General features: G+C 42.0%; 1 protein-coding gene across 8 annotated transcripts in view; it reads right to left on the minus strand.

Moving 5' to 3' along the window:
- The window catches only part of Gpatch2 (G-patch domain containing 2), a 210976-nt gene that overhangs the window by 40978 nt on the left and 143827 nt on the right, over positions 1–26171 (minus strand). For 4 of the 8 annotated variants that reach the window (XM_048439481.3, XM_048439480.3, XM_085687565.2 and 1 more), the window contains one exon: positions 17484–20766. The exons of 1 other annotated variant lie outside the window; for it this stretch is intronic. In XM_048439481.3, coding sequence (XP_048295438.1) covers positions 20546–20766 — 221 coding nt within the window. In that variant the 3' untranslated portion in view covers positions 17484–20545. Of the gene's footprint in view, positions 1–16388; positions 16821–17483; positions 20767–26171 lie in introns of those variants that run through there. 3 more of the 8 variants (XM_085687571.2, XM_085687566.2, XM_085687568.2) reach the window with 2 other exon arrangements.

The following is a 26171-nucleotide window of genomic DNA, read 5'->3' on the forward strand; positions in this document are numbered from 1 at the left end:
CTTGTATGTTATACATTCTCCCCCTTTTCTACTTAGCGTCTACAGTGACTGGTACATTGTAGTGATCAAGAGCTTTATATAATATCTTGTCAACTTCAAATATAATAGGAGATATGATCACAAAAGGTTTTAGGTCAAAACTATGCCTCTTCTAAAGACAAGAACAGTACGTTTTTGTTTATACCACATTTTCTTTTGAAATGTCATTCTAATTTAGGATTAGCTTCTTTTCTATAACCTTGACATAATGCCCTCCTAAATAGATCCTAGGAATTAGCTGCAGTAGCCACATTTAAAATATAGTTGAAGTTATTACACAGCATTGGTTATGGAACTTAATTCCATTCAAAGGAAAGTTTAACATACCAAAATGTTTATTCAAAATGACTTTAAGGGCTGGAAAGATGGTTTCATAGGGAAAAATATCTGCCACCATGCTTGGAAACAGAAGTTGGATCCCTGAAACCAAACCAAATACAAGGAGAGAACCAACTCCTGAAAGATGTCTTCTGACTTCTATACATGGTACATGTATGGTGATTATATATATATATATATATACACACATATATATATACATATATATATGTGTGTGTGTGTGTGTGTGTGTGAGAGAGAGAGAGAGAGAGAGAGCATGTACATGTGTGTGTATGTGCAGACATGTGCGTATGCTCACTAGATACTAGATAATGAAGTACTCCACAAACATGAAATAATATTGCCATGAAAAGAAAGATAGTTTTGGTTATTTTTCTCTTTGTTGGGACAAAAGACCCAATAGAAACAATGTAGAGGAGGAGAGATCTATTCTAACTTAAAGCTTAAGAGACTACTTTCCACCATGAAGAGAAGGCATGGTAAGGGGCTCAAGTGGGTGGAGCTTCCCTATGGCTTCTCCCTGCTGCTATATCAGGGACCAGAAAAGTCACATCAGAACTAGATGTGGGTATATCTGTCATGGATGAATTCCAAAGACTGGCCTCTTCCAGCCAGGTCCACCTCTACACCTTCTAAACTTCTCAGGACATTGTCTTGGGCTGGAGACAGGTGTTAACACACATGAGGCCCGGGGACACAGTAAGCATTTCCCATTTGAATGTAGAAAAGCTAAGTACTTTAACTGGGCAGTATCAGCTAGAATTTGAGTGAAAGATACCCATCTTTGATAGCTTTGAAAAATAAGCATTAGACATGTGACTTTTTAACACCCTAGCTTTGAAAAGATATTTTGAAAACCAATATGAATTCTGCTGAAGTATGTTCAAGAACTCTCATTTAGAGTTAAGTGGAAGAAAAGCCAAATCGTCTTTGCAGATGTTGAGAAGAAATTCATTGCGGGCAATCACCATTTAATCTCCAGCACTGACTTTCTGAGCAAGTGCTTTCTCTAAATGATAAATCAAATGTGTTGGGAGTATCATTAATCTCAGAATATAAATGAGACAAGCGAGAATATTAAGACAATGGAAACATTAACATTAAAAATCTGCCATTATATCAAAGAATAGAAAAAATGTAAGAAAACTATCCTGAAATTTTTGAGGTTAAATTCAACATACTCTGTATCAGGGACTACTGTGTAATGCTAGCAAATAGGCTGAGCTGTAAATATTACCCATCTAGATGTCATGTAGTAGACACATTGCCGATACCATATTGCTGTAACAAACACTTGAAATAAAAGGATGCAAAATTTGCATTTAAAATAAAGATGTGAGGCCAGAGAGACGGCTTTGCAGACAAAGATGCTTCCTGCCAAGTGTGACAGTTGGAGTTTGAGCCCTAGGACTCATGTGGAAGGAGAAAACAAAATTTCTGAAAGTTGTTCTCTAGCCTCTACACACACCATGGCATCCACTCATGTAGGCATACACATACACACTTGCACACACTTACACACACACACGCACACAGAATCACATATGGAATACGTATTAAAAACAGGGACATCAAAACCAACTCTTTCCTTAAATGCTATTTATCCCATGACGTAGGCAAATGAGACTACTTTCTAGACTTTGAGTAAGCCCTATGTTTGTTTCCTTCCTGCTGCCATGATAAATACTTGGACTGAAAGCATCTTGGGGAAGGAAAGGGTTCATCTAGTTCACAGTTGCAGGTCACAGGCCATCACTGAGAAAAGCAGGACCAGAACTTGAGGCAGAAACCATGGAAGAGCACTGCTTGCTGTCTCACACAGGCTAAAGCTTAGTTAGTTTTCTTATACAGTTCAGGATTACCTGCCTAGAGAATGGAGCTGCTCACAATGGGCTGGGCCCTCCCCTATTAAGAGTAAGGAAAATCCCCCACAGACACACCCATGGGCTAACCTGATCTAGGGAATATCTCGAGACTTTTGTTTCAGGTGACTCTAGGTCTTTTCAAGTTGACAATAGGAGACCATATTGCAACCAGAGTCTTTTCTATCCCACCCAGCCAGGTAGCCACTTTAAATAATCACTCAGAGGCTTATATTAATTATAAATGTTTGGCCAGTGACTCAGGCTTATTACTAGCTATCGCTTTCATTTAAGCAAACCCATTTCTATTATTTCTATTAATTTGTGTATCACCATGTTACCAGTGGCTTATTGGTGGTGCTCAGGCAATTTCTTCTATAAAGCAGGAACCCTGAAGGACCATCCCATCTAATTTGGCAAAGTTCAGTGAACACCTTCCTGTGAGTTCTGCATGTCTAGTTTACACAGCATATTGTCAAGGGGTCCAGGCAAGAGCAGTTTCTTGCCCAAATGGCTAGGCTTTTCACATTGAAAGCAAACCCCATAACAAGTTTCTTTGATGCCCATCATCCTATCAGAAGTAAGTGGTGCTGCCAGGAGCAGATGCATTTCATGTTGAGAAAAGTCTAAATTATCAAAACATTTTGAATGCCATATTCTGTAAGTCTTTGACGTGTTTGAAGATCACATAGCTATCTGAAAAATATCTCTGTATTACCTTGAAAATATAACTAACATGACTATCAGTTTGATAGATATGGGTGACTATTAGCTTGTACTTCTTTATTATCCTGAATAGCTTTTAAGGACTAAAACTCCATATTGAATAATTAAGCTGTATAGGGATGAGCTGTATAATTAATACCTTAAGCAAAAATAAAAACAGATGTGCAGTATAAGGAAAATAACCTTAAATTAATATCAATATTAAAAATCCTTTAAACAATAGAAACATATATACAATGTAACAAATTAACTTTAAATTTGTATTATATCAAAATCTACACCAATGAAAAAATCTGAGATTAATAGTTGCATTTTTATCCTATATTCACATATTCCCCTAAATATAGCAAACATCCATAACCCACCAAATAACCAAAAACCATTTAAACCTCGCAATTCTTGGGAATGTGGATGCTGTTTTCTCCAAAACTACTTCCTACTGTCTGTGGACAAAGTATCTTTAGGGGCTCTGAGAAAATTTAAGACAATAGTCGAGTCCTGGGAAGACCAGTTATAACCTTTGTTGACAGATTATCACCTGTCAAGGTTCAGGAGGTCTCCCTTGATCAAAGCTGATCTCAACCTGGAAGGAATCCATAGCCTTTCGTTTCCTGTGGAAATAAAAGCAGAACAACTTCTCCGAAGCAATGCATCTTTTAAGTTTCATTTTATACATTTTTAACTTCCGTTTTAAAGTTAAGTCATGTATAAATATTTAGTTTGGTGTATTTTATCAGTCTCTCTTTGGTCCCATGTCTCCCAGAAGCTGCCACTTGCCCATCAGCCATCAAAAAACTCAAAATCAACACAATAACATATTGGATCCAGGCTCCCTGTGTATTTCCCATCTTTATGTGGCTTTTTTTCTTTTTATTTTACTGTCTCTTTAAAGTCCTTGTTTTATTTTTATAGTCTATGACTGCCTATACCCTTTTTCTTTCTTATGCCTACACACATTGTAAAACATATCATAGCTGGGTGGTGTTAGTGCATTCCTTTAATACCAGCACTCAGGAGGCAGAGGCAGGTGGATCTCTGTGAGTTCGAGGACAGCCTGGTCTACAGAGTTAGTTTCAGTACAGCTAGAGTTGTTACACAGAGAAACCCTGTCTCGAAAAACCAAACCAAATAACAAAACAAACAAACAAAAAATTGGAACCTGCTTAGATGTTTTTCTGTCTGTACCTCTTTTTATTATATATCATTTAGTCTTTTTTTTTGTCTGTATAAGCAAAAGCTAAACCTACTATACTGTGTGTAGCTGATTAGCCTCTTTGTACTGAGGTCTGTTGAGACCGAAGAAACTTGTCATGCTGCTTAGCTCATGGTAGCTGGCTCCATCTTGTAGGCAGCTGTTGGGAGACAGGCTACTATTGGTATGAGACTGTGAGACTAGGAAGCCCTGTGTGACTCTGTTTCTGTGTGTTCAGAAACTTAAATTTTTTTTCAAGTCTTATGTGGAACCAAGTCAGGTGCTGGGCACTATATGTAATCAGAGTTTCTCTCTCACCAGTCATTCCTGAATAATTGCTCTGAGGCTTAATAATAATTATAAATGTTTGGCCAATGACCAAGGCTTATTACTTTCTAGCTCTTACATTTAGATTAACCCATTTCTATTCATCTAAGTGTTGCCACGTGGCAATGGCATTACCTGTCTGCTGGCATGCTGCTCCTTGTGTGGCTGGATGGCATCTCTCAGACTCTGCACTTCTCCTGCATCTCTGCTTGGATTTCCTGTCTGACTCTATCCTGCCTTGCTATAGGCCAAAACAGCTTTATTTATCAGCCAGTGAGAGCAACACATATTCAAAGTGTACAGAAAGACACCCCACAGCTCCATATGCCTTTCCCCCATCTTTATTTTCATTATTTCTTCCTTCTGCATGGTTGTGTCTATATGCCAAAGGCTTGGCTTTAAGACTCAGCAGAAGAACACCTGATTTTATCAATTACATAGTAAAGTTTATAAATTCTTGAAAATCTGAAGCTTTTTTACTTACTCATATATTTATGCACGTAATTCTGGGGCTTGAACCATAAGCCTCACACATGGTAGGTGAAGCAGTGTACAAATGAGCTATATCCCTAGCTCTAAGGCTGTATTTAATTTTATTTAGTGACTTGTTCATTTATTTCTTTTTTCTTTTCAGACAAGATCAGGTTATGTGGCCCAGGCTTAGTAGAATGTGATCTTCTCCCCTCACCATCCTGAGTGTGTAGTTTCTAGGCATTCACCACCAGACATAGCTCTTAATGCTTTCGATAAATGTTTTGGGCAAACATTTCTCTGCAGATTTATATAACATTTCAATATTCAACATGATTTTGCATAATGCCAATTTATTTGATCTTTATAGAAATACTTGAGAAAGTAAGGGCAGAATGGGGTATGTGGGAGGGGAGGGGGAACTTTCCAGATGCCCAAATATCATGCCTACTTTCTGTTGTCACTGAATTATAGGGGCTGGGTAGTTTATAATGAAAAAAAGTATTTCTTACAGAACCGGAAGCTATGAAGTCCATGCTTTATCTGTCAAAGGACTTCTTGGTATTTCAGTACAGTGGAAGGCATCATGGGACAGAAAGGCAGGAGACATAGCATGTCAAGAAAGCCAGACTCACTATATATAAAACCCAGTCCTGAGATTCCATCATCACTCCATTTCTGAGGATGGAGTCACCATGAGTCAATAATCTCTTGAAGATCCTGCCTTCTCCATACTGTTTCAATGGTAATTATATTTCAGCAGCATTTTTGGAGAGGACGGTCACCATAGTACCATGGTTATTCAAAACAAGTATGTCTGGTGGGCCAGAGCCATGTATTAGCATCTGCTGCTCTTCCTACTGTCACTGTGGTAGCTTCATAATATTTTCGACTTGACACCATGTAGAATTAACAGGAATTAACAGGAAATGGAGTCTTATATATTGTCTAGACCAGGCTGGACTGCGGAAATATCTGCCAAGGACTTTTCAATAGAGGTAGGAATGCCAACCCTGAATGTGTGCAGCACCATTTTGTTAGCTGGGTCCTGGCTGGGCACAGCAACTGTGCACGCATGCTTTCTCTCTCTGCTCCTGACTGTGGATGTCATTATCTGCTTGGAATTCTTGCTTTGACCCCCCTCAATGGTGAACTATAACCTGCAACGGTGACCTCAGATAGCTCCCTTCTTTCTACATTGTTTTTTAAAGAGTAATTTTCTTTAAATCAGAGCAACAGGAATGGAAATAGGCCAGCAATGCTGCTCCTCAGAACCCAGTTCTTACACTTCTTAAGAAGGTTGCACACACCTGAGGGTAGAAAATAAACAAAGTGAAAAGATTTCTCTTGAAATATATAAATACTGGTAGAATTTACATGGATGCCTGGGCTCTGGATGCATCCTACCCAGTTTTGAAACCCTAACTTCTATAAGTCAATGGTTCTACTGCATGTTAACACAGCTGACCAATATTCTATAAATGTGACTTCCCAGTCTTAACAGATATAGGTTGCGATGTAGTGAACTTCTTGAGTAGGCAGCCAATAGCAAATTTGAGTCCTGCAAAATTCTGTGAGGCCTGTTGCCAGGCAGAGTTAGCAGAGCTGCTCCTGAACAAATACCACAGTTCCACTTATTGCTGTTACAGGGGCACTGTCCTTCTGGGTGACCAATTTGGTGCGGCAGACCCTGGCAGCACATGCTACCGGCGGTGTTTTACAATGTACTGCGGAGTACTGTCTGATGGCAACCAGGAGAGCTTCTGACTCTCAGATTTCCTGACGCCCTTGCCTTCTGGTGCACACAAATGTGCCTGTGCATTCTTTACATCGATTCTCTCCTCAGATAGAAGCCTTTTTTGTACTCGGCTTTGGTTTTATTTCTGTTCCTATTATTACAGAGGTTTTCTGGCAACCAGCTGTTTCTTTTCAGCATTTATGAGAATTTGGCCATTTTTTTTTATTATTATTTCTTTTCAGTAGTAGGGAGTCCAGAGTTCAGCTCTGGCAAGGGGTCTATCAGCCTATGTTTTGTGAGTGGATTATGCATGAGGTTGGCCCACACCTTGGCTCTGATTTCAGCTTTAGGGGGCCTCCTCTTGCCTTAGGGCCTGTGGAAAGTTGTTCTCCATACCTCCCAGAGCGGGAGAGACTAAGGCTTTAGGCTAAATTGCCAAATCCTGTATTTGTGCACCAGCAGGCAATAAGTGAAGAAGCTTAAGCATCGCGTCCCTACTGTCTGAAGCCTGCAGACCCTGCAATCAAACGCGGAGACCATATTACAAAACAATTGTGTCCCATGACTGTTTATTATGGGAAGAGCCGGCCTCTCAAAGGATGCTTGCCAATAAAACAAAGTGAAAAACTGGATCTCGTCATAATTTCTACTCCACAAACCACAATTTTGTAGATGATAGCTGAGCTCTTATTCAGATTTCAAAAAAACCACTTTGTGTACTTAGAGACCATTCATTCACACAGGGCCCAGGATGGAGGACTCCTCTGCAGGCATTAAGCAGCATCAAGCAGAGACTGACTGCCTCTGCTAAGCTCATTCAGGCTACCTGTGACCTTCTTGCTCAGCCATGCTGACAGCCTGTGAAGACTGAGTTAACCATGAGGTCTACCCAGCAGCCAGGGCTATTGGGCTCCTTCTTCCTGCCGTGTTGAAGTTGGGGTTTATCTTCCTGCAGAATGATTTTATAGACACCTCAGAGTCAAGCCTTTATTTCTACATCAGAATGTGGTCAGCAGCAGGTTCAACACTGGTAAACTGCAGGTGCCAGCCAACTTCACAAAAGGCAACGTGCAGAAGAATGTGTGTGACTTACTCTCTTGTCACCTCTGGCGGATATTTTGTTTACAGATTTCTGTGAACTTTCCTCTTAGTTAAGAAATGCGAGAAATAAAATCAAGCAAACAGTGCTTCTCACACTGGGTGTGGAAACAAAGCTTTTGCTGGCTTTTTCTAAAGTGTGAAGCAGTTTTAAATGTCCCTCTCTGTACAGAGTTTGCATCTATGGAATCTCTCACCCTCACTTACCCGTTAATCCAGAGAGTTAAATTTCAATTATGAATTAGTTCTTAGGTAACTATTTAACTGAAAATGAATACATGCACTTTGGAGCTGAGGAGCTAGTATCTACATTAGAATATAAAAATCTATCTATCTATCTATCTATCTATCTATCTATCTATCTATCTATCTATCTATCTATCTATCTATCTGATGTGGGATTCCCCTCTCTGTGCTGTGAATACCATTGGTTAATAAAGAAACTGGCTTGGCCTGATAGGGTAGAACAGAGCTAGGCGGGGACAAACTCAACTGAATGCTGGGAGAAGGAAGGCAGAGAGAGAAGCCATGAAGCTTCCACCAGAGACAGACATGTTGAAACCTTGCCAGTAGGCCATGAGCCTCATGGTAAAATATAAAATACTGGAGATGGGTTAACTCTAGATGTAAGAGCCAACTAGCAATACTCTTAAGTAATTGGCCAAGCAGTGATTTAATTAATACAGTTTCTGTGTGGTTATTTTGAAAGTCTGGGCAGCCGGGAACAAACAAGCAGCCTCCTTACTACATCTATCTATCCATCATCTTTCACAGAGAAGCAATTAAGAATCAATCATCCTGTCAAAGAAAATGAAAATGTTATTTTCACTCTGTTAGTAACTGTTTAGAAAGTAATTACATAAAAATAAATATAAATAAAAATTATATTAGAACTAGGGAGTAGTTCAGTCAGTCAAAGCCCTGGAATATAAGCATAAGGTTAAATTCCCAGCATCCATGTAAAAAGCTGCTCATGACAGTGCTGGGGTTGGACATCCTTGGACCACTAGTCAGTCAGTCTATTCAACTGAGTAGTGTAGGAGGTTCTTCTGTCTGTGTTGCTTTCATTGGTTGAATAAAGAAACTGCCTTGGCCTTTTGATAGGGCAGCACTTAGGTAGGTGGAGTAGACAGAACGGAATGCTGGGAGGAAGAAGGGCAGTGTGGTAGGCACCATGAAGCTCCTGCCTGAGACTGACACTGGTTAGAATCTTTCCCAGTAAGCCACGACCTCGTGGTGTTACACAGATTGTTAGAAATGGGTTAAATCAAGATGTGAAAGTTAGTCAATAAGAAGCTAGAGATAATGGGCCAGGCAGTGTTTAAATAAGCATTGTTTCTGTGTGATTATTTCGGGTGTAAACCAGCAGGGTGGCCAGGAAGAAAAGCAGGCCCACTCCTCCTGTTAAAACTGAGGAGCTCCAGGCTCAGTGAGAGACTCTGTCTCAAGAAGTAAAGTGGGCAATAGTGAAGGAAGATCCCTGATATAGACCATTGGCTTCCAAATGCATGTGCACTTGTGTGCACACATATAAACACATAAGAGAGAAAAAGAATAAAAGTCATTTAAAGGTGAGCTTGGTAAAAAGAGTTTATATTTCACTAGATTAAAAATATATACAGTGCACTGCAAACCTTTTTATAAGGTACATGAGATGAAGAATATAGGCAGAGACAAGGACATTCCAAAAAGGAACAAAAATGGGGAGTCACTGAGAGAAATAAGAGATTATGGAAAACCTCAGTTGCCAGTAGACAGATCTGTGTGGTTAGGTACATTGATATTATTTTTTAACGGTGACACAGCACCTAATGAAAAATTATAACTTTTCTCAACTCTCCTTTTTGAAAGTCCATTGTGAGCAGAGCTCATGTTCACAGCATGATTCCTTGCAGTACATCTGTTTAGATAAGATTGGTTTCTGTGCCCGTTGGCCAACGTTGGGGCCAGTCTGCTTATGGACTGTTTTGAATATCATTGCTGAATTTATGTTTCTAAAAAAGATCCTAAGTCTCTTAAGGGCAGTGAGTACTGTATGAATTTCATACAGTACTCACAGTAGCCATATGGCGTATGCTCCATAAATACCTAGCAAGCAGCATTTAATTAGAGGACAGGGAGAGGGCACATCCTGCACCGACAGAATACGACTGCCATTGATCTCATTTTGCTCTGCAATGAGCCGTTTATCTAGCCTAATGACCTGCGAGATGTTTTATTTTCACAGATGCAAAAGTCATATTAAAGAATGGATCCAAAGCCAGGTACAGCGGTGCACACTTGTAATTCCAGCACTCGGAAGACTGAGGACTGACACAGGAAAGTCGCATTCCAGGGCAGCCTGCACCGCATAGCTGAAACTTTGTCTCAACAAACTCAGTCCTACCATGGATTCTAGAAAGATCATAGTCAAACCTTGTATTAATCATACTCAGTCTGGGACACACCAATAAGCATTTCCTGGCCTTGTCTATTGCAGCTTTGATTTGGTCACAGAGAAAGATGGTGAACTCTAGGTAGGTTAGGCTATTTCTGTTCAGAGCCAGGCTGAGCTGTTGCATTTGGCCACTTCTCCGCAGGCTTTGGCGGCTAATTCAGGCTGAATCCTGATATGCTTTCCTTTGGTTGCTTTAATGTTACCCATCAAATCGGTGACGTTCTGATTTCCTCATCCCAAACTCTAGCCTCTCCCGCTGTATTTGTCTTTGTGTTTATGCAAACTACAGTTGTCATGCTCCAGACAAAGGGTGCTTTGAACAAAACCCATCCTTTCCTAGTGTTCACATCTTTATATTTTTCCTAGGGTTCTTGAGTCCCCTCTGTAGCCACTCTTCAGAAAACTGCATTATTCTTTGCTGTTATTTTTCTTAGTCAGGACCCGTAGCCTTTCTTGTCTGTCTTAATTCTCTCTGAACTCATTCCAATTTTTCAGATTGTATATAGCATGAACGTTGTAGTCCCAGACTCCAGTTCTTTAAAAGAAAAGCCACCCTTTCCTTACTGTTCTGGGAAATCTGCTTGGGCTCCTGGCCAAGACTACACTGCCCAGTTCGTATCATTCTGTTTCTGTGAACATGAGACCAGCATGTCCTGAGGTGTGTATGTTAGGGGCTATTGTCAAATACCCACTGTGTAGACCCTATCAATTCTGAATTTAACGGCAAATGATCTGGGCTAGAATGCTGGTACACTATATTGTATTTTGAAGGTAATATTAGGCATAAATTACAGGTTAAAATGGTATCAAAAGAATAAATATTTAAAACCTTTGAAAATACTTAAAATAAATAAACCATTTAAAAACCTCTGATATTATACACAGGCTGATGAGATTAGTTTACATCACCAGTTTTTCTTCAGTATTTGAATTGCTAATAAGTCACCTGTAAATGATATAGCATTATATATCCGTAAGTATTGCATTATTTGGACTTTCTGATCTTTTAGGAATGTGACTTCTTCTAATCCCATTGCACTGAGGAAGTTCTGTGTAGTCTTTATAAACAGGAACTAATGAGAGGTGGCAACACCTGTCTGTGAGGCTCACTGGAAGATGAGGCATGAGATCCCAGCACAGAGACGGCACTTCACAGCGTCAGGCTTTCTGCTCTAGCGTTTTCTTTTGTACACCTTGTCACGGAAACCAGTGGGGTAGACTAGCTTTGAACAAAGGTCACCCACCCCTGTAACTTGTTGGCCTCTGCTCTTTGGTTGCTTCTCCCTGATGGAAGGAGCCCTGGGCATCCTAAGTGACAGGCTGGAAGCAGGTGGAGGGTGGCTGGAGGAACGGGGAAGTTGCTGATGAGGGGCTGCAGTAGCAGCCACTAGCACTGTCCTCCTCCAGCAAACAGCGGTGGTTTATTTGCTTGACTGTGATAAGCCAGAAGTCACAGATGGGACAGGAAGACTGAAGGACATGGGTTCAAATGGCCTTTTACAGCTTTGCTATGCTCCACTTTACTCTGCAAAAACTGTAAAATGGTTCAGTGAAAAATGCCACATATCATATGTTCATTAACATATTTAAAAAGTACAGCAGTACTCTGCTTAGTTTCCAACTTCAGAGTCTTTCTTTGAAATAATGGGCCTTCTATAGATACTAATGCTGAGGTTAATACTGGATGCAGTCAGGCACGATTTAAAAAAATAAAAGAAATATGAGGCCGAGTCCTTTAACATGCTCTTTTGCCACAGGACAGAACTTTATTAAAGCATTAGAAGGCATAGCCGCGCCTTAAAAACTACATCCTTAGCTGACTGCACAATCAGCGGGAATCCAATAGGTCAAGTCCAGGGCTTCTTTGCGGTGTTTTACAATGCATTTCAGTATTATCCAACATCCAGCAGAGAGTTAGTATTATATGAATGTATCAGGAAGCCTCTTAATTTAGCCTGTGCAAAAAAGGGCATTTATTATAAGATAAAGGGGAGCCTTCTGGGACCGAGACTAAGTTCTTAGGGAAGAATTATAACCATGGTAGAATGCTCAGGAGTCCCATATTAACCAGACAGGCCATTTTACCTTCTTGTATGCTCACATAAAATCTAAAAATGGGACAATTGACTGTTATTACGATTTCAGATTTGTTTTATCTGAATCTATGATGAGTATTTAATAAATACTGGTCTAGGTACTTCAGCTTTTATGCCACCCCCCCATTAAATATTTAATGATCTGTAAATAAGAAGTTGAGAGAGTACCATCGAAAGGGATCCCACCCTCCTTCACAACACGACAGATCTTGGCATGATGCGAAAGGCTTGCCCTCTGGTTCATGTGTTTAGCAACAAGTTTAGGCCTACACAGTAAGTATCCTGTCCAATTTGTAGAGTGGGTCCCAGGGAAGATAGGTCATGCTTTCCACAGAGAGATTTCAGAGGCCAAAAGGAACTCACCTTCCTCCAATCTCTCCACTCCTCGCTCATTCCTATGATCCATTTATACACTCTTTGCTTCTCTTCTTCACAATGGCTCTTCCATTCAACACACCAGTCATAACAAGACTGGATGAACTTGACCTCAGTTCTTCAGCAGAGTTGAAGGGTGGTAAAGCTGAGATGGTTCTCAGGAAAAGTGTGGGCAGGCGGTCCAGCAGGTTCCACTCGAAGAGCCCATGCCTGGATATGGGCAGGTTTGCTGATGCCACAGGTGCCTCTTTGAGAAGAGAGTTTGAAAATTCCAATTTTTTAAAAAGTGCCCTCCTGGTGATTCTTACAAATTGCAGCCTGGAAAGTACTGTTTTAGAATATACTATCAAAAACACTGTGGAAAGACAGAATTTTGGGCTGAGAAAATCATACAAACTGGGTTTTCTGGGTCCTGAGCCAGATGTAGTCAATACCAAATCTGGTACAGGTTTTTATTTCACAGTCCTGGGCCTATGGGAGGCAGAGGTCAAGAGGGTCATGGTGAGTCAGAGGCCAAGGCAGGCACACTGATGTCCCCGCAGGAGCTATAGACAGCCAGGAAGAAGCTTTTCATTGGCTGTTAGTAATTGAATTGTAGTTTTACTCTTTACATATTTCCAATAGAATGTAGCTTTTAGAGATTTGTTTCTATTTGTGTGTGTGCATGGGTCTGTGGATACGTACATCCGGTGCCATCAAAGGCCACGAGAGGGCGTCAGATGCCCTGGAGTTGGTGCTACAGGCTATAGTGAGCTGCCTGACAGGGGTGCTGGGAACCAAACCTGGGTCTCCTGCAAGAACAGCAAGCCCTCTTAAGCACTGATCTACCTCTCCAGCTCTGAATATGTTTTTAAAAACCCGATCTCATCTGGAGTCACCAAGCTTATTACTAACGGTATGTACTCCATTGCCGTGGCATTAGACTGTTGGCTGGAAGGTAGAAAGTGAGTGAACCCTCCGGCAATACTCTCCCCCAGCCCTTTAGACAAGAGAACACAAACAAGAACTCACCACCTCTCTAGCAGAGCAAAAGGTAGGTAGGTGCAAGGACCTACTAAGTGCCAGATGTGTGGCTCCACTTGGTCCTCATAATCTCACAAGGTAGCTACTGTTATCCCCAGGTTCAGCAAAGGCTTTGAAAGCAGCACCAGTGAGCACATATAGTAACGGTGCCAGGCAGACCTGCCTGTCATTCTAACGAGCAGCTCCAGTCCCATCTCACCATGCAGTTTTCTCTGACATTCCTCATTTTTAAAAATAGTTTCATGGTTCAAAACTTACATTTTCTTCACCTTATAGCTGGGAAGCACGCTGTCATGGGTAGAGGAGAGAAACTTCCCTGGTTCTTCCTGCCTCTCTGTAAAATTAAGGCACATCTCAACACTGGTGGTGTTGGAGACTCAATGGAATGTAGAGCATGCTACTTTGATATTTAAGTCTGGACATGTCCCGCACTAAGGACACACAAAAGAGAAATTCACACTCATCGAATACACATGTGGTTTCCTACTGTGGGGAGCTTCCCCATGATTCAGTAGTCCCAAATGGCCAATGGAGTGGGAACAGAGGTGGCACGCGCCCCTCCTTGGCTAAGGAAGGTTAAGTGCTGGTAAATCTCCTTCCTTTCTTTGCTGCACCCTTGCTGGGAGCCAGGAGAGAGCTATATAAGTTCAACTGACAAGTGGGTAAGAAGGCTCCTTTGGCTCTGCCCGCCCTAAGCAAAAGCTCATTTGCATAGCTGATGCTGTAGAAGTGGCCCTGGGATGCTGCTCACCTTTGTTTCCCGGCTTCATTTTCCTTATCAGCACCTTCAGTCTCTCAACTATTTATGCTAACTGGCCTGGGAAGGGCTAGAAGCCACCCTAGGAGGAGGAACATATGGGGCAGCATGCACTTTCTAGTTTCTAAGCATGTAATGTGACTGGGGAGGTGATAAAAACAATGGGTTATTTCTCAAGATGGTCCTTCCCATAAGTCTTCTGGCTTCTCAAGAAGCCTTTAGGAGAGACTGGTCCTCAGAGCAAGACGGTGCTCTAAGAATTCTCCTTCTGATAATGCAATTCTCAGTGCACGCCTGTGTTGTCAAGACGGCCCTGTCTGTGAAAATGCCTTATGGCACCCCCCTGAATGGAGGAACAAATGGTGAGGGAGACTTTGTCTGATGTAGTCAGAAGTCTCTGGGATTTAATCCTAGACCCTCTTCATGGCTGAGCTAGCCATTCAAAATTAAAATGAACCTTTCATCCATGTGTATCATAAATGGGCATTTATCAGGATTATATGATTTTGCAACCCATCTGAATACGTAACCAGAATTTGTTTTCTTTCCGTCTCACTATGTAATTACCATGCAACAATAACAAAAGTGACATGTTTGAAGAACAGATAAAATGCTGTAAATTGGCCAGTAATGGTGATATTTCCTCATCTTCTGGAAAATCCATTTATTCTCTCTCAACAAATCAAGGCATTGTCAGCCCATCCTCATCTTGTGGCCAGAGGGGCTCCACCAATTTCTGGATGCGAGTCAGTTCAGGAATGCAGATGAGGCCAACTAACGGAGGCTTTCAGAACAGGCTGCTGGTCTTCGCTTGCCTCAATTTCTAAATCATCCATAATGGGGCCAAGACCTCCCAAGCACTAAAAAGAGCGAGCTGACACGCTGGACAAACTGTTAATTTTTTCCTGAAGAAGCTGCTGTATTGCACATCTGTCACTGTGGTGCGGACAATTACTCACTGAGTCGGGGAGGGAAAATCTGCTGCTTGTTTCTAGCTGAGTTGTTAAGGGGCCTCGTGGAGAAACACAATGGCCTGAGAGTCAGAACATACCGGCTTCCAGTGTGCTTGGCAATTCATCTCTCAGTCTGGTGATTGTCCTGCGATATCATATCAGGTGGAATAGACCAGGATGGGCTTTCAAAGGCCTTGGATATAACTGGATGGAAGCACAGGCACAGGAAGGTGTGAGTCAAGACTCATGGGCTGCACACCAATAACTAGCGGCCCAGACACTACAAAAGTGTCCTGTTAGGAATGCTGTGGCTTTGCATGTCAGACTTCACACTTTAACATGTGCTCCCAAGTGCTTCACACACCCAAACGCTCTTTAGGAAAGGCATTTCTAAATCACCACAGATCACCTACACTGATTCTGTAAACAACTACAGCTACCAATATAGAATGTTGGCATCCCAATTTGCTACTCAGTAGAACCTGCTCTATCCTCTTTTCCCATCCTTCTAGGTCATTTGTCCATCCCAACTATGCAGTCTCAGCTACAGAGTGAGTTTGGAGCCAACCTGGGCTACAGAAAATTCTGTCTCAATAAAAAACAAGAATCTAAGAGACGTTCATTTTTTTCCTTACGCATCATTCTTTAGTAAATACAGAATTAAAAATAAAACTAACCGAAGATATACTCTTCAGAACTAAAAAGAGTTCTGAAAACTCTTATCAAAGTGAACAAGTTATTGAGACAGAATTTCCTGTAGCCCAGGTTGGCTCCAAACTCACTCTGTAGCTGAGACTGGCCTTGAACTCCTGATTCTCCTGACTGCTAGGACTATTGCCACGTGTTACACCCAGTCATCAAGAATTTAGTAGTGATGAGCAAACAGACTCGAGATAATGGGGCTGTTTCTATTTGGGCTCGTGTTTTAATCACACTTGGGCTGAAAAGTCAAGGATGATTTGTGAGTGATTTATTGGGAAAGGTCACACCAAGGTGGGGGCACCAGCAACAACAAAACATAGACACCCTTCTGATGGTGTCTAACCTGTCCTCAGCATGGAAGGCGTACACAGCTGGGGTTCTGGTGATGCAGCAGTGAGGGCTGAGAGTCAGAGGGTGATTTAAACCACGTGATGACTCAAAGCCAGGTGACAGGCTGATGTACAGAGAAGACACACGGTGGTGGCAACAGCAGATCATAATTCTGGCAGGTAATGGCAGCGACTCGCCAGACACAAATCCAAGGCTCCTTAAGGTGTCGGCTGTGTAAAGTAATGAGTCCTTGCTCTGGATGGACTCAGCAGCAGGGGCCTTCATGGTCCACTTGTTGGCTGACTTTCTATCACCGTAAGCCTGTTACATAGATGAGTGTTTAGTGCCTGTTGAACTAAAAAACAGACAAAAACAACTTACTGTAACAACTTGACTCATTTTTGTGCAAGAAAAGATTCTGTCCCCACAAAAAGTGAATTGCCTTTTCTTGCAAACCACACTCAACAGTTACAAACATTTCAAGTGTCTCAGAAGGTCATGAGAGAAAGTGAGGCATGCTGCCCTGGTCACGTGATCCCAGCTGGGGGAGAAACCTAAAGGTCAGTGCATTCCAGTTTCAGAGGGAACAAAAATACGGAAGTGCGGAAGAACAGGTTACAATTAGTTATGAATAAATTTGTGAGTCAGATACATTGCCAAATTTTTCTTTAAAATTTTTTTGAGACACTGAGAATCCCCAGAGCTTAAAAGCAATGAATTATATTATTAAATGTTAACTGTCAGCCACTACTGTGGGTCAGACCCAGAGCTTCGGCAGGATATGTCAGCACTCTACCACTGAACAGAATCTCCAAAATATGGTCATGGTATTTTCAGCCCCAATCTCATGACTTTGGACGCAGGAGAGAAGGGCTGGAGATGTGTCCTAGTGGGAGGGCACTTGTCTGGTGTGCAGAAGGCCTTGGGTTCAATCCCAACCACCGCAAAACAACACGCAGAAAGAAATTAGAAGAAATAAAAGGTTAAGAAGAAAATATGCAAACAAAGGAATTAGAAATAATGTTCTCAACACTGTGCTTTATTATTTCAGTTCTTTGTTGAACTAATAATAGTTTTCTACAAAAAAATCAAAGTATTCCTTGCTAACAACTTCATTTTACAGTACCAATGTAGACCATTTCTCTTTCTGAAAAACAAAATACAAGTTAAAATGGTTTTAAAAGTATTCCAACAACTTCTCTATTATGAAACATCTGCTCAAAATGAAATGCACTGAATACCAATTTGAAACACTAAACATGAATGAAGGGCAGTTTTTGTCAATCACGTCTGTATACTGCATACGAATGTGGGCTGCAAACGCACCTGTATGTACACATATGTACAGATGCATATTTAACCCTGCCGTCTTAACTTCTGTCTGCTTAATCACAACAGTCAGGAGTCCCAAGCCATTGTGTTCAAACATGGAACCCAGTTTATGGACAAGCTGCACTTAGCAATGGATTTCCATTGATATTTATTTTTGAGACAAGGTCTCACTATGTAGCCATATCTGTCCTGGAACTCACTATATAGATTAGATTGGTCTTGGACTCATGGCAATTCTCCTACCTTAATCTCCCGATTTTGGGGAATATAGGTGGGTACTAGCATAGCTGGCCACTTTTAATGTCACTACATCAGTTAAGAAAAAAAGGGAAGTGGATTTAAGGGGAATATACCCTTAAGACATTTTACTTCGGGAAGGAAAAGGGAGGAAATGACCACAATCCACGTCTGCCTAACATCAAATACACACAGTGTGGAGTCACACTGCTCATGCAGTCATGCTCGGATTCTTTGGCTCCTGTACTGAGTGGATGAGAAGGGAAGAGACCCCAACTGGTTACCTTTCAGACAGCAGCATGCTTCGTGAGGAAGCAGAGAAACTCTCAACACTTTTGAAAGGAACTATAAATAATACACTTAAAATCACAAACTCCTTTGATGATGTTGGTGCATGAGGCAATTTGAACTGACAAAAATGTATTACTCTCTATTAAACATAAACCAGTGGGATTCACGTCCTGAGCAGACATTTGACTTGCACTAAAGTTTCCTATTTCAGTTGTTCACTCCTCAGCGGTGGTTGGGTGTAGCAGAGCACCCTGAAGTTTGCTGACCTTTATAAGAACCTGAATGCTGAAGGGCACTGTGGGCAGACTGGGGAGCACGGGGCTGTCTCTGCTAATGTGAGGGATAAACACTAGTAAAATAGAAACTGTTCTCAGCCACCTGTGAGTCACGGAGTCTCTAGTGTGAAAAGTAGAACTTTGGTGTCAGAGCAGCTTCGGGAGCACCTTCCCAATGCTCCCACCGTCTGGAGGTCAGCGATGGAAGGCACTCAGAAAGACCAGTGACCGCTGGAGGCCCCACTGGCTTGGTGTGGGCTGCTCCATACAGCCTCTAGAACAAGATACAGTGAAAACAGCAGCCACTTCCTCTGAAGCTTAGAACCAAGCATGCAATGGCTTGTTTCTCACTGGCTCAAAACTGAGCTGTTAAAAATCCGAGGGCTTTAAAAGACCTTCAAGAAATGAAATTCAAACAATGAAAAGCAAACAACTTTGGAATAGACCCTTGAGTATAGTATACTAGTATAATCTCTTCCATCTTCCTGCCCACATGAATACAATAAGCATTTAGGAAGACAACTGTTAAAAATGGCGACAAACATGTACAAGTAGCAGTGTTTCACCCAACACAAGGGTTCCAAGAGAGCTCACCCATGTGTCTACCTGTCCTGCCCTAGGCAGCCCACTTCTCACCACACCACTCCCAGGAAAGACAATTCCTAGAAGAAATGCAGATGCTTACCAAACTACAGAGGCTGCATTTTCGTTAGGGGACCACGTAGGAAAAGTCTGGTACCTTTTGAAACCTTTCTACTGCCTTAAAAAATATTAAAAAAAACTATTTTCAAGTTAAAAAATTGAAGCCCACACTGCTTTTGGTCAAGTGTAGACTTGTGTGGGTTATCTCAACCTTTACTGAACCAGTAGAGACAATGGTAAGCAACAATAATTACCAGGGTTTTTAATGACAAGCATAACAGATGAGTATTTTCTGAACAAAGAATGACTCAGAAATACCTCAGTAATGGGATGGAAGGAACTTGCTGTCTTGCTTAATTGTAAAGTGTTTTAATCTGAAAATGACAGGTCCCCTAAGTTTCTCCTGTTCCTCAGGGAGCAGGTTAGGCCACTGCCAGACATCTTGGCTATTGGAAAAGCTACTTAAATCTTCAAGTACTGACTCAAGAGTCTAATAATTTACTTCAGTGACTAAAACCTTCAATCACCTCTCCCTCTCTTCATCTCAGAGCTGATCCTTAAAAAATACCAGCCTTTGGGAAGAGGTAGACATCTAAAGGTCAGGGTTTAAAGTTCAGTCAGCATGAACTTAAAAAACACATTTTTCTTTTAGTGATTATTTTTTGTTCTAAATGAGGTAAGATTTATCAACTGCACTGGAGTAATGCTGAGGGCACTCTGGTGATGAGGACAACAGGCTTAACTTTCACCAAATGTGTGAGGGAAATACTGATTACTGTTTGCCCACTGTGAATTCATGCTACATTATTCAAAGAATTAATGGGCATCATTGCCACGAATCCTTATGAGAGCCAAAGTCAAGGAATGTGAGCTTACCAAGCCTTTCCCAGATGTGCTTAGGACTCCCTGGATAGGGGTGGTGGGGATGGAGGCAGACAGAACTACCTAATGTAGGCATCATGAGAAACTCGATCCTTTCGGCCTAGTTTGGGCATCACACGCATGCATGGTGTGAGCAAGGCAGCAGCAAGAACTGATGTCAGGGAACAAATAAATAAGAGACCAACTGTTCTTCCCATCTAGAAACTGCTGGAAATCATGAGGAAACATAAAGGGTTGAGGTCAGTACTTCAGCACCATGAACTGTGATGGAATCCCATTTCTACCACTGAGGCAGGACACTACGCAGCCTGGAAGCTAGCTGGAGGCAACGCAGTGGTCAGCTTCACACCAGAAAGCTCTGAAATCACTTCAGAACAATAGGGCGGAACAAAAACTGAAGTTCTCTTCCTTTCTCTTCTGCTCAGGTGGGCTTTCCTGACGTGGGAGCGGAGCCAGTGGGAGTGCTTTTTGGTAGAGGAAATCCAAGTCCTAACCCTTTAGGCCTCTGCACAGCTTGAACTGGCTCAGAGATCCCTCTGCCATCTCGCCCGAGGCCTGAGCCAGGTGTCCAGCCCATACTCTGAAGCATGCGGTTCCCGATGTTGCTCTCTAGGATCGGCTGGGCGTTTTCACCCACAATTCCTGAAATGAGAACATGACAGCCCACAGGTGAAGATCTACCCAGGGCTGAGAAACTTGAGCCCTAGGGCCTTTGTGTCCTCACTCACTACACAGGCATCCTACAGTGTCTGCTGCCCACCTCACAGAGAGCCACAGGCCAGATGGCTCATGGATGTCAAGGTTCTGCAAAACCGGAAGCATATCACAACCAGATGGGTTTTCACTGCCTCATGGGCTGTGGTAAAAACACAACTTATCTTGCAATACCTTTCATTTGCCCTGGACCCTGGAGGTAATAAAACCAAACCAAACCAAAACGTAACTTGTTGCACCCCGAATTCCTAAGAATGTATGCTTGTCCATGTGTGACTTAATGCATGTCTCAGAGGCCAGAGGCTGACATCCATGCGCTTCCTCTACTATTCTCTAAGTGGCTTTCTGAGACGGTGTCTTTGACTGAGCCTGGAGCGAGGTGACTTTCTAGATCCCAGCTAGCGAGCCCCTGCACTCCTCTGTCTCCAGCCCTGGGGTTATCGCCCATGCCACAGTGCTGAGCTTTCACACGGATGCTGGCGATCTCAGCACAGGCCCCATGCTTATCCTCTTATAACTCTGCTTGTTTACTGTTCAGTCTGCCACAGTCCTTAACTCTGCGCCCAGCCTTCTTACAGGTCCATGTTTCAACGGCTATAGAAGCAGCTAACATGGGAATGATCCAGAAAAAGAACAGTGAAGATTTCTTCATGATGGTCCTCCCTGAGACCAGAGGGACCCACAGGATGCCAGTGGACTCAGTCTGGGGTGTCTCTGTTCTGAAATGTGGACCGTGTTCTCCCGAACAGAGGCTGAAATGGACACTCTCAATGGCCCTCGAGGCGGTTGGTACATCTTCCCTTCCACTCACACACCACTCCGCCAACACCGCTGATGCGTTTCCTGCCTGACTGGCAATGATGACAGCCAACTTCTCAGGCTTACACTCTCTGACCACGATACAAAAGCTAGGACCCTGTCCTCAAAGGAATAGATGGCCCAGAGGTTTCCCAAGCACCAACACTGACAATAAAAAATACCCAAGGGCTCCAGACTATAGCAACTCTACCAGCTCTGCTGTGGACAGGTTACATGGATGAGATTTGTTACTGCTCTTCAGACTCGACACACACATTTTCATGCGTCCTTTGTATTTCATAGCGGGCAAGAACAATCAGCGTAGAGCCAATGACATCCCCTATCTGGTATTCCGAGGAACCAAAGTGGGTTGATCTCCCTGCCTTGAAGAACCCGGCAAAGTGCTGCAGATACACTCAAAAATGGACCCTCTCTTATTTAATACAGAGCAACCACCAACTGAGCATTAGGCTACCTATCCAACATGCCTATGTTCTTCATCTTCAGGGCTTTAGGACAGTAGTAACAGTCTTTGCCACTTGAGAAGTTGATTGCATTCAATATGGCCTAGGCTACGGCAAAAATCAGTGACTATATGAATTATTAGCTAATCGAAACAGGTCAAAGGGCTGAAGACACCACAGTGGTAGATGCCAAATGTGAGCAGGGTTCTAGGTTTGATGCCCATGACCTCAAGAAACACACACCTTAACATGTGAGAAACACATATCTTAACATGTGAGAAACACACACCTTAACATGTGAGAAACACACACCTTAACATGTGAGAAACACACACCTTAGCATGTGCCAGGAGAGCCTGCCATGGCCTGTGGCTGACGACAGCACTCGTGTCTACGCCAATAACTTGGCTAACCCCAGTGCCAGCTTGAATCAAGACACAGACTATGACTTAGAGATTGTGAAAAAGAAAGGATGAAGGACATAAAAAAAGGACCCCTGAGTTACAAAAAATTAAAGAAAAACATTTGGTTAATGTTTTGGTAAATATAGCAAAAAAAAAACCCCTCAAAAATAAACAACCAAGTTTTTATTTGAAAACAGCAACTGGGGTGGCCACCTGGAGCCTGTGGAGCTCAGAGCAGGTGCTAGGGAACACCTTACGAGTAGGTGAACGCCGTGCTCGTACACTCGCCCAGCTCCAGCTTTTCAGTGAGGGCAACAGGCTAATTTAAATCTGTGAATAAGTTGAACTCAAGTCAGGTATCGGTATGACGCTGCCCTTGGCAACACATCTGGTCACACAGATTTTTTTGGACAAAGACTGCAGGAATTCAGCTTTCATTGAAAAAAGAAAAGGAAAAATATATGAAACCAACTAAAAGCATCTCTGGAAATTGCTACATGACGGCCAAACCGAGTCTTAAGTCAAACAGTGAAAACGATGTATCGGTGATTTTAAAATGCTGGCACAGAAGCACGGGGGCCTGCAGCAATGGTTACTCTGCTTCTAAAATTATATGTTTACAAAATGTCAAAGACCTTGTTCTTTCTCATTGTTTCCAATGTTGTTTAATTTTTTTTAACTTCATGAAAATAGAATCAAATAAAGCAGTATCTCGTATTTGGAACAAAAAGCAAAAGACGGTGATTTCTAAATTTGCTGTATTCCCATATAGATCAGTGGGAAATGACCAAAAGGAAGGGCCACTTCACTACTCATGAACTGATTCTGAAAGGCAAGACCCTGCTGCTCTGTCTTGTTCTGTGAGAGGAAAACCCAGGAGTCGAACACTTGCACTCAGCACAGCCCACCCCAAAGTCATGGTTCTCTTTTCTCTGGCTCCCAGCACTGATACATCTTTTAGGTCCTTTCCTAGAATGTTCTCCTTGCATGGGACTGTGGCAAATGTAGGCACATTCTTTTTCCTGCTCCAGGTCTAGCCTGTCTGCTGGGTCCCCTGAGTCTACTGAAGTAGAGCATGTCCTCCCCTCAGCCCTTCTTCAGAGCGGAGTGTGGTGGAGGGCAATTCAGTTGCGTAATTGGCTCAAGAGATGAAAATCTTGCATCAGCCTCTCTTAGCCACTAATCTATCCAGCTGACTGCAAGCCTAATTGGCAGCTTGTTGAGTAATTTGGCTCCTAAAGCGTTGTATTGATGTTGGATCAACATCCAGTGGAAGGGGAGTTGACAGGCTGCTTCCCATGTAACAGCAAGCATGTGCCTGTCCTGTCCCTGCCCTGTATTCAGAAGAAGTTTATTAGCTCTCCCTCCTTCTTTCCAGTCTTTGCTAGCCAACAGAGGGTCGGGGATGTTATTAGCTATGTTATCCCAACTGTGAGCTGTATTATATTCTCAGTATCACTTTAGGGACAAGAAGTAAGAAAATGCTAGTGGTTACTACCATTGGTCAAATGTTTCACTTATTTGCTTTTTATTTTATTTTATTCTGAGGTGCTGGGGATGGAACCCAGGGCCTTGGTAGTGTTTGTACACTATTATCACCCAGAGTGTGCTATCCAGCTTTGCATTTAGGTTTTAAACAATGAAAATCATTTAGATTTAAATGAAAATATACTGTAAAACCAGTTTCTTTTCTTAAGTGATGAAACCCTAAATGAAAAACATGATAGGCTTTTATTGTGTTTGGAGGAGTGTTCTTTGCAATGGATATCTGGGTTATAGCAAACAAAACAGGCCAGGCAGCAGCCACCGCAAACAGCACTAAACTCAGTGTGGCGGAGTGGAAAATACCCAGGAATAGTTGGCACCATATTTCAGCAACGGTACTTAATATTTTTAACAACAAATCCTTAATAATCTAGGACTTCTACCAAAAATTAAGACCAAGCCACTGTCACTGACTGCCTGTAAGAAGTGTGACAATGGTCTTCCTCTGTTGCTCACTGCTTTTCTGCACCTTTATAGATGACATTTCTCAGACTACAGAATGCAATCTGCTGGCAAGCCTCTGGCTTCAGTACTCCCGAATTTCACAATAGTAAATCTACATCCTTGGCTGGAGACACACACTGGCTTTGGTGTGTAACTTTGAAGGAGGAAGAGAACAAGCCATACATTAAAAAGTCAATATCTAACCATATCAATATTCATTTTCCATTGTCAATACTGAATACAAAGGTGAAAGAGCAGTAAATAAGCGAAAGCAGTGAAATAAATTTGGTGTTCCTGTCACAATTAATAAATGAGCAACCAATCCCATGGCTGGCTGGTACAGCCTTCTAAAGAGACTGAATTCTGCTCAGCACAATTGCTAAGAGGACTAGGGTTACTTTCTCCACTTTAGCCACATCACAATCAGATCTGGGGTTTAATTTCATAGGGATTCAGAGTGTCTTACTGATATTCCCATTTATCGTGAATGTATTATACAACTGTTCACACTGACAGTCATCAACTTCTACGGATCCAGTGTGGGATGGCAAATGAAAAGTTCCTAATTATACATTTCCAGCAAGTTTTGGCTAAGCTTTTTTTTTCTTTTAAAATATATATCTGCTATTTGTTTTCCCAATGTACTACAGAGAAATCAGAGAGAATTACAAGCAATATCCACCTATCCATCTCTTGACTCTTTCTATTTCACATGAGGAGGAGTTTCCTTTTGGCTTTTCCTCATTTAGATTCAATGCTGATGAAAAGAAAGGTACATTAGAGTGTACATCAGGGAAGTGTGTCTTTTGGAAGGTCTGCAAGGACCTGTGAACATAGCAAGAACATACATGTGTATATGCATGTGTGTATATAGGTACAGAGGCCAGAGGAGGCATTTGGTGTTTCACTGTCCCTCTCAGCCTTATTCCATGAGGCTCTGTTTCATGAACCTGGAGCGAGGCTGGTGCTAAGCAAGCCCTAGTCACTGATGCCCTGGTCTCTGTCTTCTGCATCATTGGAGATACTGGCACTTGTGGATGGGTCTAGCTCTTTGGGTGGCCGCTGGGTATCTGAACTTAGGTACCAGTATCTGCACAGCAAGTGTTCTTACCCAGTGAGCCATTTATTTAGCCTCAAGAATACTTTTTCAAGAGGAATTCTACAGGCCAATACAGTCTTGGAAATGTATTGATGCAATGAACACTGTTTTCTTTGACTAATTCTGTTCCAGAATTTGAAAACAGCAAATTTCATGGACAAAGTGATATCCAATATCTAACCTCACTATCCAACTGTATTTATGCAGTGGCTTCTCTGACTGCATATGGATAAACACTTTCACTCAGGGCTGGGTCATTAGTGTTCTCTTGAAACTAAGGACCCAAATACCTGCATATCTTCCTCTCTGAAAGGAACTGCTGCACACATATTTGAAAATACACTTAAAATAAGTGACATATATTTTTAGCAACTAACTAAACAAACAAACACAAAACCAAAACAATAAGGACAAACCCCACCATATTAAATGCCTATGAACTTTATTCCATAAGCTAAAATCTAGTAGTAAAATGAAAGTCCCAAATCTTAAAAGGTTTCAACACACGCAGCAGAAATACAGTATCTGGAATATGCTGGCACATGCTCAGCCCAGGCTTACGAACAAAGGACTGTTTCA

Source organism: Myodes glareolus, chromosome 5, assembly GCF_982192425.1.
Source record: "Myodes glareolus chromosome 5, mMyoGla1.1, whole genome shotgun sequence".
Classification (NCBI taxonomy): Eukaryota; Metazoa; Chordata; class Mammalia; order Rodentia; family Cricetidae; genus Myodes; species Myodes glareolus.